This window comes from Nicotiana sylvestris, chromosome 7 (genome assembly GCF_000393655.2).
Source record: "Nicotiana sylvestris chromosome 7, ASM39365v2, whole genome shotgun sequence".
In the NCBI taxonomy this organism is placed as follows: Eukaryota; Viridiplantae; Streptophyta; class Magnoliopsida; order Solanales; family Solanaceae; genus Nicotiana; species Nicotiana sylvestris.
This window is the reverse complement of record NC_091063.1, coordinates 133,407,240-133,422,554: the sequence shown is the minus strand read 5'-3', so window position 1 is coordinate 133,422,554 and position 15,315 is coordinate 133,407,240. Positions and strand designations below refer to the sequence as shown.

Here is a 15,315-nt window from a genome sequence, read left to right as displayed (position 1 = left end):
GCTGGGGCTGGCTTTAAGCAGGCTTTGCAAGGCAAAAGCCAGGTTGGGCTGACTTTAATCAGGCGTTGCAAGACGAAAACCAGGCCAGGGCTGGCTTTAAGCTAGCGACACCAGAGCAAGGTGATTTTATGTTCTTGTAAGTGCAGATCCTTGTCTTCCCGAACCTTTAATGTAGAAACCATTCTAAATATTACTAAACAATCCTCAGATTGATCATGATGACGTGTTAATACCACTGAGAAATGATTCAACAATCTCCAGGAATTCCACATAACAGATTCAACCATTTCCTTAACATTTGAACATATCAGAAGTAGAATAAATTGCACCATCCAATACATGCTTATCACATTGTTCATGTACACTATCAAAGCACCCTTAGAATGAGCATGTGACCATGCTAATACTACTAGAATGTACCTCAATAGCATCCAGAATGAGACATAAAAGACACAAGCAGGTTTGTGCAGATTCCAATCCTGTGAAGCCATCAGTCTGAGGCTCTTCTTTTTGCTATTCTAACCCAACTTGTCTAGATTAATCAACCTACTCCCTGCACTAGGCAGTTCAGTAAATGAATGAAACTCAGATGTACCTGCAAAAAAGAAAACAATGTTAGCTATAAAATCCGCCACTGAGTTGCCTTCTCTGAACACATGTTGAAAGATCACATTGAAGTTGCCCTTCATCTCTCTAATTTTCTTCACATCATTTGCAATTACCCAAAGAGGATCACATTCCCCTTCTATTACTTTCTTCATCACTAATGAGTTAGTCTCCAATATAAGAGGGTGAAGATCATGCTCCACACAGTATTCCAATCCTTGAAGAATAGCCTTAGCTTCAGCCACCACATTAGTTGTCACTCCTAGGTCTACTGCCCTTGCATACACCACATCACCTTCATCATTCCTCACAAAAACGCCTAATAAGCTAGGACCAGGATTTCCTTTTAAGGCTCCATCAGTATTGCATTTGTACCAACCATGAAAAGGAAGCTGCCGTGTTACTCTTGTAGTGATCAATATAGGTTTATATCCTTCAAAATATTGAGTTATGTCTGGCCATAACAAGGGAATATTAGGCATCCAAGCATACCTCACTCTTGCTAGTTGATGCAATGTTCTATTGATATCATGAATCACCATATTTGTTGACACTGAACCCCCATGCTTACCTGCCTTTATTATCTTCCAAAGTTCCCAAGTGATGATAGCCGATACTGCTTGAAACAATGGCTTTAGCTTTGTACAACATTGAGCATACCACTAATGCCTTATAACCTGCTTCAATAGAATCAATGGCACAGTAATTCCAACAGCCCCCATGAACAAGTTCCATAATTTAGAAGCAGTAGGACTTGTGATAAATATGTGCTCAATAGATTCCTCTTGGGGCTGCTGACAACACCAATGCCTAGGCATCACCATTTTCCCTTGCCTCCTCCATATGTCATCAGTGGCTATTTTCTTCCTCCACAATCTCCTCAAAAAGAAGGATATCTTAAATGGTAAGCCTTTAATCCACATTAACTTGAATTCCTGATTAGGATCAGCTCTATGCCTTACAATTTGCCAAGCACTACTAACACTGAATTTGCTTGAAGGAGTTAGCATCCAGTATGGCCTATCCCAATGCCGCACCCCCTTTTTCTCGCTAAATCGGGTTTATAACATTTGGGAGGACAACTCATTCCCTTTTGGGGAATTTGGGTTTGAATTTAAGAGTCGCCACCTAATGATTAAGGTGCATTAAGACACCAAGAAGGTTTGATTTGAGTAACCAGAGATTGGGTAAGGGCTTGAAATTATCCCAAGGGGAAGGTGTTAGGCACCCCTCAGGATCCACTAGTGTGGTTCCGACCAGACTATTATTGTGCATTTAAGTGCAAATAACATGTAGGCAAATAAAACTTCAAATAAGAGGGGATTTTTACATAATGGTTACAAACAAAATTGGAAAGAATTAAAAGGAAGCTGAAATAGTTTGAAATCTTTAGAAGAAACAAAGAAACAAAGGAAAAAAGGGGAGTCCTAGGTTTATTAATAATATGGATCACGCCACACAACATCCGGTAATCACTCCGCAGTGAGGGGATATACGAGACGTTATCGCGTGGTCATCATATCCATATCTACCATTTCCCACCCCGTTAAGGTATTAAAGTGCGAAATGGTCTCCTTTACTTATTGCATGCTATTACCCATCCCAATCCTTATCAGTCCCGGAGGCATTTAGGACTACTAATCCTAAGGGGGAGGGATATTAGGCTTATTTGTAGTTTCAAAAGCAAAATTCTAAGGCGACATACAAAAACATGTATAGCAAGTTGGGGGAAAGTACATAACAAGTAAAAGGCTCAGATATACCTCCTTGAATAAAGAAAACACATAATTAGCATGACTTTCACATAGTGTTTATGGTCTGGTTAAGAACTTAAAAGTTGAGGCAGACTAATTTATTACATAATTCATATAAGAAGCCCGAATCAGGCCTGCCTGCTTGTTGTAGTTAATAACACAGATTCAGTTTATAACTTCGCCCTAAGGCTTGCCTAAGGGTTGGACAAGGATCCTATAGGCATGGTATCTACTGAATTTAGAAAGCAATAATAATAAACTGAATACGTACTGGTTAAAAAGGTTGTCAGATTATTAAAGAAATCAAGTTTTTTATGAAGGTCATGAGTTCTGCAAATGATGATCCTTGTTATTACTGGTTTAGCTCTAGACGTGAATGAAGCGATTCAGATTCGATTAATAATTCCTATAGACATGCTTTCTACGCGTAGTTGGTCAGAAGCATTATAGACATAGTAAAAGTGTAGAGACCTTATAAGCATGATATCTAGGTGCTGAAGACGGGTTTTAACCTCTAAACATGGTATCTAACTGGCAGAATTTATTTTAAGACATGAACATGATATCTATATGCAGTTGATTGTTTAAAACCTATGAACATGATTTCTAGATGAAAATGGATATACAATATTCAGAATGACCTATAGGCATATTTTCTATATGCATATGCAGAATTCAGAATGACTTATAGGCATGATTTCTATATGAAAGTTGCAGAATTTAGAATGACCTATAAGCATAGTATCTACCCTTTGCATACATAGTTACCCGCCCTTTTCACTAGCCATTCCCAAGATTTATTGCAAATTATTATAGCCCAGAAAAAGTAAAATACATCAGAAAATGTAAATAAAAGTACAACCAAAGGGAAGCCCGATTCAGACTTCATGTCTGAAGTATGAGGTAAACAAACTCCATAAGATCAAGATCCAAAGCCTTTCTCCCTTTCGAGTGTGTCAAAGTTCCCTAAGAGCCTCAAAAAGGACTACGGGCAATGCTCATACCCAAATGTATTATCAGATTAGGACAAGTGCAGTGTGAAAGGGCCAGCCCTCAAGTGTCCAAGTTCAGAGGGAGCTCAAAGGGTCCCAAGGCAAGGCTCACTAAGAGAGTGTGAAAGTGCAGAAACAATGTTCTAAAAGGGGGAAAAGAGGGAAATAGCTACAGATAAGTACACATAAGGGGTTTAGGGGGGATAGGGAAATTGAAAGAGGCAAGGGCGGGCTGTGGGTATGCCCAGCAATGGAGAATGCCAGCATACCCATAACCATGTTAGAACACACTATTTAGAGGCTAGGATCCCAAAGGATCAAATTTAATTCATGGACAATAATTTGCATATTGCCATGCCTTAAACCATAGCTCAAACACATAAGGGGTAGGGGTTTGGGATTCAGAATAGAACAGGCAGAAAGAAATTAGCATGCTAAAGTAAGTGTTGAACTATACAGAAATAGTGAGTTGACATAGATACAAAAGCAGTAAATAAACACTTTGTTGTGGTGCTAAAGCTTAAATCAGGACATACCAGTTTCAAAGAAACAAATAGAGAAAGCAGTAGGTCTTGTAAACAGGCCACAATGCAGACAATAAGAGAGAATGCTATTGTGTGTAAGTGTAAGTTCAGAAAGACTATGAGTGATGGGTGTGCTAATGAAAGTGTCATGTATTTGTGTGTGAAAAACATGCAGAAATAAGGTAAGAAAACAATTAAGGAACTGGATGTCAATTAAGAATCAATCAACACAAGTCTTCCTTTAATTAAGGAATTTGGACTCAAAAGGTAAAACTATTTAAGGAAAGAAATCAAATAAACATCTTGTGCAAAGTAGGCAATTAGGGGTAAATACATAGAAGTTTATTTTAGGGGCAGAGCTTTGAAATACACAATTGCATAAATAAGGTAAGAGAAATCAATTAGTAGCCAGTAAATCAAGGATCAAAGATTTTGTAATCACTAGTCTATGAATGAAACAAGTCAGAAAAGCTGAGAAACATTTTTTTAACTTAAGTCAAGTAACAGGGTAGTCAGCAAACAAGGAAAGAAATCAATAAAACTTGTACAAAGGAAGTCTGAAATTAATCAAAAATTGAAGCCCTTCTAGAGGGAAGTTTAGCACATATAAAGAGCACACAAGTATCAGGCATGCAAAAAAGGGTCAAGCAAAAGGTCTTATAGAGTTTAGAAAAAGTCAGAATCATATGAAGAAACAAAATTGAAACAATGATTTTGAAACTTAATGAAGTAGTAGATGAAACAACTCCAGGAACTCAAATAGGTCCAAAAGATTAGGGTTTTTGAAATCAGGCATGTTCAGAGATGAAGCACAAGCAAATCACATAGCCAATGGCCTCAAAACTCAGATGAAGCCTCAAATTCTAGAGTTTTTTCCATCAATCGAGTGCAGAGGTGAGAGGATAAGCAATCAAGGAAAAGATACTAATCGAAACAGGTTCAGAAGTCTCAGAAAGGGAACTGAGACCCTTAGGATGCTCTTTCAGTAGTAGAAACTCATGAGAAGCATAGTAAAAGAACAACATGCAAGACACAGTAAAAGAAACATAGTAGAAGAAGCTAATGAGAAACATAGTAGAAGAAACTGATTAAGAACACAGTAGCAGAAACTTAAAAATACAGTAGAGGAAACTAATAAGAACATGGTAGCAAAAACTTAAAGATAACACTATAGAAGAAACACAAAGATCACAGTAGAAGAAACATAGTCGAAGAAGCACACAAAAGAAAAAGAAAAATCAGAGAAACATCTAAAAACCCTAGATCGGAAAATAAAGGCTTTGAAAGCATAATTTTTGAAAGAAATATTAGAAAATTGTTTAAAGCTTAGGGAAAATATGGATCTGGAATAGATCTATAGAGAGCAGAAAAACCTCAAAATTTAGGGTTTCAAAGAAACCCAAATGGTGAGAAATGCTTGGATCTAAGTAGAAGGAGTCGAGGTCAGGCTTGAAACAGACATGGCTTGCCAGAGCAAGGCCAGAGATAGCCGTGAAAATTGAATCAACAAGGGTCTGGACCCAGCTCTTCGTGGTCAAGTCATGAAACTTCAGTAACCAAGCGTGAGGAGCCATAGAAGGCTGGTGGGTAGTGAAACCACCATGGATTCAGGCCAGGAGGTGGCCGAAGAAGATGGATGGAACTCATCAGAGAGGAGGGGAAGGGGGAAGGTTCAATAGAGAACCAGAGATACATAGAGAGAGAGAGAGTCGGTTGAGTGAGGAATGAGAGGGGTCTCGGGGGTTGTTTGGTTTAATTTGGTAAGGGCGGATCTGGACCGTCGATCAAAAATGATCAATGACCAGGATTTAGTCTGGGTTGGGTCGGGTAGATTTAGGATTGGGCTTGGGTCTTGGTTTGGTTTAATTTGGGTTCGGTATTGGGTTTAATTAGGCCAAATGTGGCTATAAGTTAAATATCCCCTTTTCCCCATTTAATTTATAAAAAAAATAAAAAAAATTCTGAAAACAAATTAAAAGCACTAAAATGACTTATAAATAATTGTCAATTTAAAAATACAGAATCCCACTTTAGAAGCATGAGACGGATTTAAACATAAAAATGGCTTATATTGCAATTATGCAATTTTATCCTTAAAAAAACCAAATAAATTTGTAAAACAAATTTGAAAAATGTCTTAGCTATATTTTAATATAAAAATTAGAATCCAATAATAAATCACCAAAATGATAATTTGGGGATAATTATTGGGTTTTTCTTGATAAAATAAGACGGTAAATTGATTTGAAAATCTTTTAAAAATTAAGAAAAATAATGTAACATTGGGATATACTTATATATACATATACATGCTATTTTTAAAGGTGTGTTGCATATAAAAAATACAGGAAAAAATTGGGTATCAACAGCTGTCCCTCTTTACCCGGGAATGATGAAAGAGTTGTCGGGTAAAGATATGATGGTCAATTTTTGACCGAACGAAATGGTTTGAAGAGATTGGCCGTGCTCTGGCTCCTGAGCTGCCTACATATCCCTGGTCTTATAGGAATCAGGCCATATTTAGTTTAGGATCCGTCGGCGCAGTATGCCGATGGAGACCTTTTCAAGAACGTGCGCAATCATGTCAGGATGAATGGTTAAGGTCTAATAGGGTTGCGGGAACTGGAGCGAGATTGCTCCTGCTGAGATAGCCGTTGCTCGCCGTTTTACCTGCAAATAAGCAATACAAGCATATATTGTGCGTAAATTTAAACATGATGCAAGTTCCCGTTGGACCATGAATGCTGTCTTTGGGCGGTTAGGGTGACATCCTCAGACCATGATGTCCTGGGCCATGAATCATAAAATAAAGTATTCACAGGCTATGAAATAATGCTCTCGGGCTATGAAAATGATGCCTCCGAACTATGATGCCTTTGAATAATGATATGCAAAAGATTAAAGGAGATCCTCAGGGCATAGAATGGCATTCTCGGGCTCTGAAAATGGTGTCTCCGAACAATGACACCTTTGGATAATTTGGCGGTCTTTTAGCCCATGAGATGCAGTATTTGGCGATCTTTCAGCCCATGCAATGCATAAAGTGGAGATCTTTCAGCCATGCAAGTGTAAAATAAAGCGGCAATCTTTTAGCCATGCGAGTGTAAACTAAAACGGCGATCTTTCAGCCATGCAAGTGTAAAAAAGCAGCGATCTTTCAGCCATGCAAGTGCAGATAGAGGTAGAGCTTAACCTCGGAAGGCAGAATGGTAGCCTTATGCAATGCAGGAAATGTAGATGGAGACAGTGCTTAGTCTCGGAAGGTAGAATGGTAGCCTTATACAATGTAGGAAATGCAGATGGAGACAGTGCTTAGTCTCGGAAGGTAAAATGGTAGCCTTATGCAATGCAGGAAATGCCGATGGAGATAGTGCTTAGTCTCGGAAGGCAGAATGGTAGCCTTATGCAATGCAGGAAATGCAGATGGAGACAGTGCTTCATCTGGGAAGGCAGAATGGTTGCCTTATGCAATGCAGGAAATGCAGATGAAGACAGTGCTTAGTCTCAGAAGGAAGAATGGTAGCCTTATGCAATGCAGCAAATGCAGATGGAGACAATGCTTATTCTCGGAAGGCAGAATGGTAGCCTTATGCAATGCAGGAAATGCAGATAGAGATAGTGCTTAGTCTCAGAAGGTAGAATGGTAGCCTTATGCAATGCAGGAAATGGAGATAGAGACAACGCTTAGTCTCGGAAGGTAGAATGGTAGCCTTATGCAATGCAGGAAAAAGAAATGAAAGAGCAAATGGTAATAGAGTTTCTTAGCTGATAGCAGGTTGCGACATTGTGACTGATGGGGACATTGCGATATAGGGAATATCGTCGGCGTGCGTGGATAGAAAATGCTGGTAAGAACAATTCTGAGAGTTGTATTCCTGAACACTGTTTATCTCGTGAATGTATAGCATGTCGGATGGTTTCACAATCCAAATGTCTGCATCCGAAGAAAAATCGTAAGTTTTGCAGAGGGGAGGTTAGTTCGTATCCCTGTTGGCTTTGCTTGACCTTCTCGACTCTGATCTAGTGATACTGTACGTATCATTGGGGTAGCGGTGTTTAACATAGCAATTTTGGTAACAAACAGGTATGATTTAGTAAAATATAACATAAATACATAATCGAGAATAGTTTTCTTTAGATGAACTGATGACTGCGACGTGGTTCAAGACATTGCGACCTTTCTTGTTACGGAATTTTGAGGGTCCTCCTCAAAATTCTGCCCCAGTTTACTGGGTTGATGCTTCTGACGGCTGCTTGCGATGACTAGCTGAAATTGCTTCGGAATTTTGAGGGCCCTCCTCAAAATTCTGCCCCAGTTTCCAATTGGGGGGGGGGGAATGAAAAGTTTATTGAATTGTGACCGAACCCATATGGCTGCCTACGTATCCCCTCTTAGATGGGAATCAGGTCAGGCGTAGTTAAAATTACATCATATGAGGAAAGCATAAAGATTACACATAGTAATGCTTGACTGCATCCGAATTGATCAGCTTCGGCCGGACTTGTCCGTCCATTTCTGTGAGTATGAGGTATCCTCCTATCAGAACCCAGTGAACCATGTATGGAACCTGCTAGTTGGGAGAGAATTTCCCCTTGGCTTCATCTTGATGCGGAAAAATTTTCTTTAACACTAGCTGCCCCGGTGTGAACAGTCTCGGCTTGACTCTTTTTTTGAAGGCTCTGGACATTCTGTTCTGATAAAGTTGACCATGGCAAACTGTATTCATTCTTTTTCCATCGATAAGAGCCAGCTGCTCGTAACGACTCTTTACCCACTCTGCATTGTCGAGCCCAGCTTTCTGTATGATCCTTAGGGAGGGAATTTCTACCTCAGTGGAAATGACGGCCTCTGTACCGTAAACTAGCATATAGGGGGTTGCTCTGGTTGATGTGCGGACTATGGTGCGATATCCCAATAAAGCAAATGATAGCCTCTCGTGCCACTGCTTATGCTTCTCTATCATTTTCCTTAGTATCTTCTTGATATTCTTATTGGCGGCTTCTACGGATCCGTTCATCTGAGGTCTGTAGGCTGTAGAATTCTTGTGTTTGATCTTGAAGGTTTCACATATGGCTTTCATCAGGTCACTGTTGAGATTGGAACCATTATCAGTGATGATTGACTCCGGAATCCCGAGCCGACAAACGATACGGTCGCGAACGAAATCTGCCACGACTTTCTTAGTCACTTCTCTGTAAGATGCTACCTTGACCTATTTGGTGAAATAGTCGATTGCTACTAGGATAAACCTGTGCCCGTTGGAGGCGGCAGGCTCGATTGGTCTAATAACATCCATTCCCTAGGCAGCGAACGACCAGGGTGAGCTTGTTGCAGTAAGCTCATTTGGGGGTACCTTGATCATGTTTGCATGTATCTAGCAGCGGTGGCATTTTCGGACATACTGGATGCAGTCTGTCTCCATAGTCATCCAAAAGTAACCAGCCCGGAGTATCTTCTTGTCTAAGATGAAACCGTTCATATGTGGACCGCAGGTCCTAGCATGGATTTCTTCTAGTAGTTTAGATGTTTCCTTCGCGTCGACACACCTTAGTAATCCCAAATCCGAAGTCCTCCTATATAGGATTCCTCCGCTGTGAAAGAAATTGTTATACAACCTTCGAAGTGTGCACTTTTGAGTAGTGTTCGCAAGTTCTGGGTATTCTCCTTTTGCCAAATATTCCTTGATATCATGAAACCAAGGTTTTCCATCTGCTTCTTCTTCGACATGAGCATAATAAGCTGGCTGATCATAGATATTTACCGGAATGGGATCAATGAAGTTCTTGTCTGGATGTTGTATCATGGATGATAGGGTAGCCAATGCATCGACAAACTCATTCTGGACTTTGGGAACATGCTGGAACTCTGTCTTTGTGACCCTCTTTCTCAACTCCTGTACATGATGCAAATAAGGATGTATCTTGGAGTTCTTAGTTGCCCATTCTTCTCGGACCTGATGTATAAGAAAGTTTGAATCCCCAATTACTAGCACCTCTTGAATGTTCATGTCAATGGCCATCTTGAGCCCTAAGATGCAGGCTTCGTACTCGGCCATGTGTTGGTGCAAGAAAACCTGAGTTTGGCAAACACCGGATAATGCTGGCTGGTTTTGATACTAGGACTGCTCCTATGGCGACTCCTTTGAAATTTTATGCTCCATCGAAAAATATTCTCCAACCTTCATAGGATTCTGCAATATCTTCTCCTATGAATGATACCTCTTCGTTAGGAAAATACATTTTTAGGGTTCGTATTCTCCATCCACGGGATTCTTGGCAAGGTGATCTGCTAGTCCCTATCCTCTGATCGCTTTCTGAGTTACGTAGACAATGTCAAATTCACTCAACAGGATTTGCCACTTGTCTAGCTTGCCGGTATGCATGGGCTTCTGAAAGATGTACTTTAAAGGATCCATCCCTGATATGAGATATGTAGTGTAGGCACATAAGTAGTGCCTCAACTTCTGAGCTACCCAAGTTAAAGCATAATAGGTGCATTCTAACAGAGAATACTAGGCCTCGTACGGGGTGAACTTCTTACTGAGGTAATAGATGGCCTGCTCCTTCCTCCCCATTTCATCATGTTGCCCCAGAACACAACCGAACGCTCCATCTAATACAGCTAGGTAGAGTAATAGAGGTCTATCTGGCTCAGGCGGGACCAAAACTGGTGGTGTTGATAGGTACTCCTTGATTCTGTCAAAGGCCTTTTGGCAGTCATCAGTCCATTTGGTAGCGGCATCCTTCTTCAACATCTTAAAGATTGGCTCACAGATAACTGCAGATTGTGCTATGAGCCGGCTAATATAGTTAAGTCTCCCCAAGAAACTCATTACGTCCTTCTTATTCTTTGGCGGTGGAAACTCTTGAATAGCTTTGACCTTTGATGGATCCAGTTCTATTCCTCGGCGACTTACAATGAACCCAAGTAGTTTTCCGGTAGGAACCCCAAATACGCACTTCGCGGGATTCAGTTTTAGGTTATACCTTCTTAGTCTATTGAAGAACTTCCTCAAATCTTCTATGTGATCAGTGGCTTTCTTGGACTTGATGATTACATCGTCTACATATACTTCGATCTCCTTGTGTATCATATCGTGGAAAATGGTGGTCATGGCCCTCATATAGGTGGCCCCAACATTTTTTAATCCGAACGGGATCATCTTGTAACAGTACATCCCTCACGGCGTAATGAAAGCCATTTTCTCAGCATCTTCTTAATCCATCCAGATATGATGATACCCCGCAAAACAATCTATAAATGACTGCAACTCATGTTTGGCGCAATTGTCGATCAGGATATGTATGTTCGGCAAGGGGAAGTCGTCATTTGGACTGGCCCGGTTGAGATCCAGGTAGTCGACACAGACTCTGACCTTCCCGTCCTTCTTTGGTACCAGCACAATGTTGGCTAACCATGTCGGATATTCTACTACCCTGAGAACCTTGGCTTTGACCTGCTTAGTGACTTCTTCTTTGATTTTCAAACTCATATCAGGCTTGAACTTTCTAAGTTTTTGCTTTACCGGCGGACATGTTGGATCAGTTGGTAGTTTGTGTGCCAGAATAGATGTACTCAGACCAGTCATGTCATCATACGACCAGGAGAATATGTCCTCATGTTCCCTTAGAAATTATGTATACTCTTCCTTTTCTGACGGTGACAAATGAATGCTGATTCGTGTTTCTTTGACGTTCTCTGCATCTCCCAGGTTAACAATCTTAGTCTCGTCTAGGTTGGACTTAGGTCTGTTCTCAAAATTCTAGACTTCTTTAACAATCTCTTCTGGTATGTCATCTTCCTCTGAATCTATGTCCGTTTGTTGCGTTGTATCGTTGCATGTCACAGTCATTGGTTCATCAAGATAAGTAATAGTAATGTTGTATAACTAAACTAATAAGACTAAGATTTATAGGGAAAGTCGAAACGCTTTGATAAATTCCATAACTGTTTTGAACATTGAAGATCTTATTGCAAAATTTTAAAATGCGAAAGGAAAGTCAACTAGTAAAAATAAAAGATAGTGCATGATGCTTGTTCAGCCTTTCTACCCCGAGGTTTTCCGGCTCTAGTGGTTCTGATGCTCCAGTTATTGAGGCATGGTCCTCTGCTTACTACCGTATGGAAGGGCCTTCCTCCCCCTCCTCCTCGAAAACAACACAGCAATCCATATCATCATATTTTATGACCAAATTCCTCACTGCTGCCAGTGCTTCCTCTTCTTCTGACTCATAGATAACATCGGCTGGCTAGAAAGTCTACTCCAAATGTGGTATTGGCTGCTCCAGCGGATAGTAAGGACCGCGTCATGGTGGATACCAGTTGTTGAATTCCTCCCAAGTGTACTCATATCCCAGACCGAAGGTGGTGCCATGTTTCTTTAGTTTGATAGGCTTAGCGATTCCTTAGAGGTTCTTGCCAAGTCCCTTTCCAGGATCGTATCCGCTCCAGTTCAATATGCTTTCAATTTTATTGTCCCACCATTTGTCCTTGTTGACGACGTTGACTCGCTCGATGTGGTGATCGGTCTCCCCGCCTATATTTCTTTTGTCTCCGCTTGCTGGGATGGTTTGGCGACTGTATATGGGATTGTTACCGTCGCCACGAATGATCACCTCTTGGTGGTTCCACTCAAATCTCACCGCCTGATGTAGTGTTGACGCTACGGCCCCAGCGGCATAAATTCATGGTCGTCCCAACAACAAATTGTAAGATGTTGGCATGTCTATCACTTGAAAATCAACATCGAACCAAGTAGGCCCCGTTTGCAAACACAAGCTGATTTCCCCAATGGTGGACCTTTGGGAACTGTCAAAAGCTTTGACGTTGATGGCCCCGTCCTTGATCTCATGCAGCCCCTTTCCCAATGTCCTGAGTGTTACCAACGGACAAATGTTGAGGCTGGACCCTAAATCAATCAGGATTCTGGTGATAAAATAATCTTCACATTGCACGTTGATGTGCAATGCCTTGTTGTGACTCAATCCTTCGGGTGGCATCTCATCGTCATGAAAAGTGATCTTGTGACTTTCTAATACCTGCCCTACCATGTTTGCCATCTCTCCTCCGGTGATGTTTCTTGGTACATATGCCTCACTTAGCACCTTTAACAAGGCATTCTTGTGTGCATCGGAATTTTGTAGCAAAGCTAGGATAGAAATTTGTGCTGGCGTTTTGTTCAGCTGATCAATGAACGAGTATTCCTTGGCTTGTATCTTTCCCCAGAGGTCATCGGGCCCGGTTTCAGTGATGGTTGGCCGGCCAGAGGCCTGCTTGCTTGACTCAGCCAAATGTTCCGGCGTATAAACCCTATTGGTTCTTGTCATACCATGTACCGCAATGGCTTCCCCGAACTTGACCTTCCCTTTTCTTCTTGCCTCGGTTGTGTAGTCCCAAGGTATGGTATTTGTATGGAATGGTGTTATGGAAGACATTGCCACCAGAATTGGCGTGGCTATCTTTACTCTGAATGGAGCATGCACCTTAGTCGGTAAAACTACAATTTTGAAGGGTGTAGGTGCATTTGCTGGTGACATAAATTCGACCTCAATCGGCATTGGCATCTTTGCAGAGGATGGTGCTTCAAACTCAAGTGGCATGGAAATATTTACCTCGGTGTCCCCAGAAGGCTGAATCTGGACTACAATCGGATTAAGGGTGACTATTGTCTTCTTTGGATCGTCGCCTTCTATAATCAAACCGATCAATCCCTTGGGGTCCTAATCATCATCTATTTCAATCATGTGAACACCTCTACCCTTATGGTCTGGCAGAGGGTTATTGCGGACATTCAGAGCAGGCTCCTTTGCCACAATAATCTTGTTATCAATTAGGGCCTGGATCTTGTCTTTCAGGGAGCGACATTCGTCGATGGTATGTCCTTTCATATCGGAATGGTATGCACAAGATTTCTTTAGGTTGACCCATCGAGAAGGGTTCTCAGGGGTTGTGGTAGGGATAGGGATGCCATAACCAGCAGCTTCGATCCTTACGTAGAACTGGTCAATAGGTTTAGCAATGGCGATATACTGTTTGGGAGGTCTTCGGTCAAAATTTGGTCGAGGGGTAGGAAAGTTTTGATGTATGGGAGGTGATTGATAGTGGGGTGGTTGAGCATTATAGGCTTAGTAGACATGTGCAGGTTGGGAATATCTTGGTGAGGTAGGTTGATATGTGAGAGGTGGAGGTTATTGATAAGTGGGTGGTGGAGTTTGGTAAGAGGGTGAGGGTGCCTAGTAGTTCGGAGTAGGCTAATATGTGAGTGGAGGTATTGGATAGGTTTGGTATTTGATATGGGATTTGGTTCTCTGTGCTACCATTACGGCACCTACGTCTCTTTTCTTAGATGTACCACCAGACTGTAAAGCCTTATTGGTAGCTTGCAAGGCTTCAAAGTTTGTAACCTTACCACTTTTGATGCCTTCTTCGATCCTTTCTCCCAGCTTGATGATGTTAGAAAATTTATGGTTCTCAATCAACATTAGCCTTTCATAATACTACGAGTCTTGAGCCCGGACAAAAAACTTGTTCATTTGTTCCTTCTCTAAAGCAGGCCTGACCTTAGCAGCTTCTGATCTCCAGCGAGTAGCATACTCGCGGAATGTTTCCGTGGGCTTCTTCTTTATGTTCTAGATGTAGAATACATCTGGTGCATTTTCTGTGTTGAACCTGAATCTGTCCATAAAGTCGGATACCATACTCACCCACGTCAACCATTTCTTCGGGTCTTGGCTAATGTACTAAGATAGAGCATCTTCTTTTAGACTCCTCATGAAAAGTTTCATGCGGATCCTTTCATCCTTTCCTACTCTGACCAGCTTGTCGCAGTATGTTCTCAAATGAACTCTTGGATCCTCTATACCATCAAACATCTCGAACTTACCCTCGGGCAGTTTGACATCGGGTTGTATGCAAATAGCTTTGTAGTTCAACCCTTCAATCCCCTTACTTCTTTCGATGCCCTGAATTCGGCTAGTCAACTTCTTAAGTTCTTCAGCCAGGTTCCTGATGAGTGAGTCTTTATCATCAGACTCGGGTGTACTTGAGATGGGTTGGGTGGAGTGTGGTACGGTCTCCACATAGATGGGGGTGTTATGAAGAGCGTGGAAATTGTCATTTGTGGAGTTCAACGGTTTTGGGATGAGTAGTGAAGTATTGTTGGAGGTGTGGCAAGTGTTGCAATGGTGGTGAGGAGCGAGATGGTTTTGTGTTTTTTGGGATACTTTGTGAAGGTGTAGGGTTCTGAGTGTTTGGGAAATTAACGTCTAGAATGGTTAGGGAAAATGACAAATTCGCTAGGTTCCGAACTTGATCAAGTTCCTCCTAGAACTTCAATAGTTTCTGCTCGAGTTGGGACGCACTTTCTTTGGAAACCTAAGTACCATGAGTGACCTCTACCCGTTCAGTTAGGTTTTCCTTTCTGGTGTTGTTCGAATCTT

General features: G+C 41.3%; 1 protein-coding gene across 1 annotated transcript; it reads right to left on the bottom strand.

The window, feature by feature from the left end:
- Window positions 1-518: 518 nt before the first annotated feature.
- On the bottom strand, window positions 519-1,148 carry LOC104249428 (uncharacterized). Its single transcript, XM_009805856.2, has one exon. It carries the CDS (start codon window positions 1,146-1,148, stop codon window positions 519-521), a length of 630 nt encoding a protein of 209 aa, XP_009804158.2.
- Between the last annotated feature and the right edge of the window lie 14,167 nt (window positions 1,149-15,315).

What these genes read in the sequence shown, in the direction of transcription:
- LOC104249428 (XM_009805856.2), bottom strand. Translation starts at nt 1,148, where the DNA reads ATGGTGATTCATGATATCAATAGAACATTGCATCAACTAGCAAGAGTG.